This window comes from Humulus lupulus, chromosome 2 (genome assembly GCF_963169125.1).
Source record: "Humulus lupulus chromosome 2, drHumLupu1.1, whole genome shotgun sequence".
Classification (NCBI taxonomy): domain Eukaryota; kingdom Viridiplantae; phylum Streptophyta; class Magnoliopsida; order Rosales; family Cannabaceae; genus Humulus; species Humulus lupulus.
The window spans coordinates 120,795,003-120,799,939 of NC_084794.1; the positions used below are offsets into that span (position 1 = coordinate 120,795,003).

Sequence of the window (4,937 nt, forward strand, 5' to 3'; positions counted from 1 at the left end):
TTATGCAAATAAGCATACATCATTTAACAACTATCCAGATACAGAGCATTCAAGCATGATTAATCAATCAATCACAGGCATAATCATATTCATGCTCATTCACAGGGACCCAAGCCCTACTCATATGTATATTTAACAACCGAGCCAAGCCCTATTCACATATATAACGTATTGGGTGCAGTTTTCTTACCTTTGGTCCAAGCACAGGATAGATAAAATGACCCTCGAGCATAATCATAACCATAAATAATATCCTCATTAAGATTCAATCCCAAAAACAATCTCCGAAACCAATCACATACTCTCGGGACTTCCAATCCCACCCAGTGGGGTGGTGGAACCGTCCCCTGAGCCCCCAAGTTCTTCCGAAGCTCTAAAAATGGGGATTGCTGAAGTTGGCATGGGCAGGGGTGCCCAAGAAAAACAAAGAGCCTCTAGAACTCCCCCTGCATAGCACAGAGGTACCAAACACAAGGGCAAGGGCACCCAAGCCAAACAGACAGCCCCCAAGCCCTCCCCTACTTAGCACAAGGGCGCCCAAACCCAGAGCAGGGGCACTACAATGCGAACCGAGAATTCTGGGTTCCGTTTTCTGCAGTTCCTCTGACTTAAGCTCAACAAACTCCGACCCTAGACCCCCAAGAGTCATTAAACCAAGCTCCTGACTCAATTCTAACAAAACCTAGACCCCTAAGATGGTTATCCAAGTGTCAATGAACTTATAAACAACCCCAAAGCTCTTAGAAAACCAGAAATGCTAAGAATCACACTTTGAGTTCTAAAAGTCATTCTCTAACCGAAACCAGGAATCAAGAGCTTCAATTCATGATTCAAACCACCACAAGCCTTTAAATTAGTTTATAAACCAATTCCTAACCTCAGATAAATCTCTAAACAAAAAAGCATCAGTACGAATTTGGAAAATCAAAAACCCATTTATTCTTAAGAACACCAAGAACGCATCAAGAACTCAAGAGGAGGTTGAGAAATTCTTACGTCAACTGCCCAAATTCAAAAATACAAGGAAGAAAATGGCAAAACCAACTGCAATCTCCATTTCCCCAGCCTTTTACTCTCCCTTCGAAGTCTCCAAATCCAAGTATAAGAACTGATCTTGGCTTCCAAACTTCCAAGCCTTGGCTTGCTTCTAAGGTTAAAGGAAATTCCAAAGCAGAGAGAGAGGAGAAAACGTGTAATGTCATAGAGTGTTCAACTCCTGCCTCTCTTGACACAATCTAATAGCCTGAAATACCATTTTGCCCTTACCCAAGCCAATGACCCTTCAACCAAACCAAGGGCATTTTGGTCTTTTTCCACCATTTCCCACTAATCCTCAAATTACCTCATAATTTCCCAATTAATTATAATATCCCTAAATAATAACCAAATAAATTCCCATTACCCGATAAATCCTTGTAATGTACTAAATTACAAAAGTACCCCTAGGCTTACCCCAAGCCAAGTATTTTGCCCTGTTGTGACTAAACCACTACTTTGCTCACTAGGATTGCCTCATGCCGAACAACCCACATATATCCACATAATAATGTGGTCTCAATCAATATGCACGTATATATATACAAATATGCCATCAACAGGCCACAATTATGAAAATGCCCTTCTAATAAGAAACGGGCATGCATGCTTAATACACCTAAACATGAAAGCATAGTCATATTATAATATAATTCACATAATTCATATAATCACATAATAATTCAATTATTGCCCTCTTGGACCCCTAATAAGGCACTGAGCCTTATTAGGGAAATTGGGACGTAACACTATCAGAAACACAATTCGTTCGGCTTCATAGAAGCTATCAGCAGTTACCTCGACCTCATTTTCCATCACTGGCCCAAAGTGGGGAATGGGAGTCTCATCAGCTTTCTGGCCTTGAGAAGATGAGCTAGATATTGCCTTAAATTTACAACTCATTATAATTTAGTTCGTCTGGGTATAGAACAATGTTAATTGTTAGTGGGAAACCTAAGGATATGAAATATAGTTAAAAAAATCAAGTAAATTGGTCATGACTAATAACAAGAAATGATCTACTGGATGACTCAACCTAAATATTTGGGATGGAGACGTAAGTTCTACGAGCTTGAAACTCCTACGAACATGGCTAAATCCTACGAACTAAAAAAATACTATAGGAGCTAATGAGATAAGGAATTCAGTGTGGGGATTCACGCGTGATCCTAATTCACATGCCCTGTCACCTTAAGAATCACATGTTAGAAACCCTGTTTTGGAAAGCAGTTTTAATGTAAAACTACTCAGGAAACATAGTCTCCAAGTAACCTAATTTTGGGGTTCAAAACCAAGAATTTACCCTAAAATTGTCTAGCCCGTTCTTGATTTGAACCTTAAAAATCCATAAAACTGCCTAAAAAACTAGCCTATTCCATTTTCCCAATACCCTTAACACTACCAAACCAATAGACTTTTCTTACGAGTTACGAATGTTCAAGCCAATATCTCAGATTGAAAGAGTACGTGGAAAATGCAGTAATACAGACACATTTCAACAAAAACGAAGTTGAAACCAAGAAAAATAAATTAGAAGCCAATATTCGTGAACAGTTATAGTGGATTGAAGTTGTGATTATGGTCGAAACTCATAAAATCAACAAAGCCTAGATCCAAAATCCAGAAAATAATGGCTTAGGAGCCTCAAAGAAACAAGAGAGAGAAGGGAAGAGTGAAAACGTGGTAAGGGAGATCAGAGAGGGATTATATATAGAGTAAGCCTGGAGTGAAACTGGAACCGTTCGATCGAGAGAGTTTTAGATCTGAGGGTCATAATAAAATGGACAAAACGGCAACAAAAAGGGTGACAAGACAGCTGTCACAGTACTCGGGAACCTGAACAAACACCTATCAAAATGAGACACGTGTCCAAATACTCGAGAGGGTAGGTGGGTACATTTCCCATGACAGAAGTGGAAAAGCTTATGCTGTGCTTCTCATGAGTAAGGGTGATGTCATACATGAGTAGAGCCTCAAGTAGTGGTTTCGAGTCGTACACTCAACAATCGGCATTTCCCACTACGTTGCCTGACATGGAGAAAGCGTGCAGCCGCACCTTGACACTGTCAGGGGCATGTTCCCCATAAAGATGGTGGACAACTTTCTACAATAGGCCCGTGCAATCCGCCTGGGATGTAGTCTTTATTTAATGCACCCTTTTTGTATTAATTAAGCATTAATACCCTAACAATTGGAGAATTTGTATTAAATATATATGATTGACATTAATAACCTCAACCTCTATAAATAGGGTTGGGGTATTTCCTTGTAAAGGGTCCAAATTTTAGAGAGAGAAACTTTGTAACTCAGTGCAATATATACGCTGCCTGAGAGCCACCATTGAAGCTGGAAAAAACAAGCTTGAAGCCCACTAAATATCATAGACTCGTTGACTAGGGCTCTTTTATAGCCTAAACCTCTTAAAATCCTTGTGTTATTTTCTATTATTTTCTTTAAACTCTTAGATTAGGTTGATAGCAAAAAGGCACTCAACATTTTGGTGCTTTCGTTGAGAGCGTGATGAAATCTTGAAGAGCATAGTCATGGTGACCTCTCTAAGAAATGCACCAGACGATGCAGCTCGTCCAGCTAGAGTTGAGGGAGGAGATCCAGCTGTCAACCACCACAGGACCTCCTTGAGATGGTGGAAGACTACGATGAAAACACTGAATACGATGGCGTAGATGAGTATTATGAGGAGGAATTTCCTCAGCCCATGGACGTGAAGGAGACACCAAAAGTGGTGGCACTCCGCGATCAGGTGGCAACTCAGCAGCAGAAACTTGACACCCATGAGGGTAATATCGCCACCCTACAGGAGATAGTTAACACCATGAGGGCTACTCTAGCAGCACAAGGGTTGCGAGTGTGCCCCTATGGCAAAGTGCCAACTAGGCAGCCAGCTGGTGTGCCACCTGTGCACCCAGCTGAAGTGCCACCTGTCGACCCAGTCGGTGTGCCTCCCGAGCACCCAACTGATGTGGCACGAGATCCACCAGCAGGCGTGCCCCCCGTTCACCCAGCTGGAGTTGGAACCCCACCTGTGCCATAAGATTGTGGCAAGGGTAAGGTCGAAGAAAACCCTTCTCCCAAGAAAAATAAGGCTCGTCAGACCCACGAAGATGACCAAGCCTCGAAGTGCCCTAGTAAGGATAAAGACCTAGGTGCTTGAGGACACTGCCAGGCCGTTAGCGCCTATGGAGCCCAGGGAATTTTACCCAGGCGCACCAATACGGATCGCGTGAGGCCTGGAGGTGGTGTCCCCTAAGCACCTTACCATCACCACAGGAATAATGGCCAAGGAGCCAATAGGCAAAACATCTCCATTAATGGAGAACGTGACATCATCATATCAGTTAACAACAAAAATATTGAGTCTGAAAGGGACACAGAAGTAGCATACTCTGAGGGCAGTGGTGCATTCTAAGATCCAATTGACCTACAAGAAAACATGAATGCTCATAGGTATAACAAGGCTTTCAAGCACAGACACGAGAGGAAGGATCATTCAGACCTCCGGGACAGTCTCAACGCCCGAAAGAGGGATAACCCGGCACAAAATGCCAACCAAGATTGCGACCCCCTCCGAACAGAGTTAGAGAGATTGAAGAGGATAATGTTCAGAATGGTCTGACGGCAAGGCCATGACTTCGACTCCGACTCGGAGGATGAGGATGGGTAGCCATGCCCTCCTCACATTGGATAAGCCTCGTTACCATGAGGCTTTAAGATGTATACCATCAAGTCCTATGAGTGCAGTACGGATCTCACCGACCACCTTTTGAATTTCAATAGGTTGATGTCGGTGCATCGCATCTTCAAAGACGCCAAGTGTCATGTGTTCCCGATAACCTTGATGGGACCAGTATATAAATGGTTCAAGAAACACAGGCCATGATCCA

General features: G+C 42.7%; 1 protein-coding gene across 1 annotated transcript; it reads left to right on the forward strand.

Moving 5' to 3' along the window:
* Positions 1-3,676: 3,676 nt before the first annotated feature.
* On the forward strand, positions 3,677-4,087 carry LOC133814676 (uncharacterized). Its single transcript, XM_062247607.1, has one exon. The coding sequence runs from the start codon at positions 3,677-3,679 to the stop codon at positions 4,085-4,087; it is 411 nt and encodes a 136-aa protein (XP_062103591.1).
* The last annotated feature ends 850 nt before the right edge of the window (positions 4,088-4,937 follow it).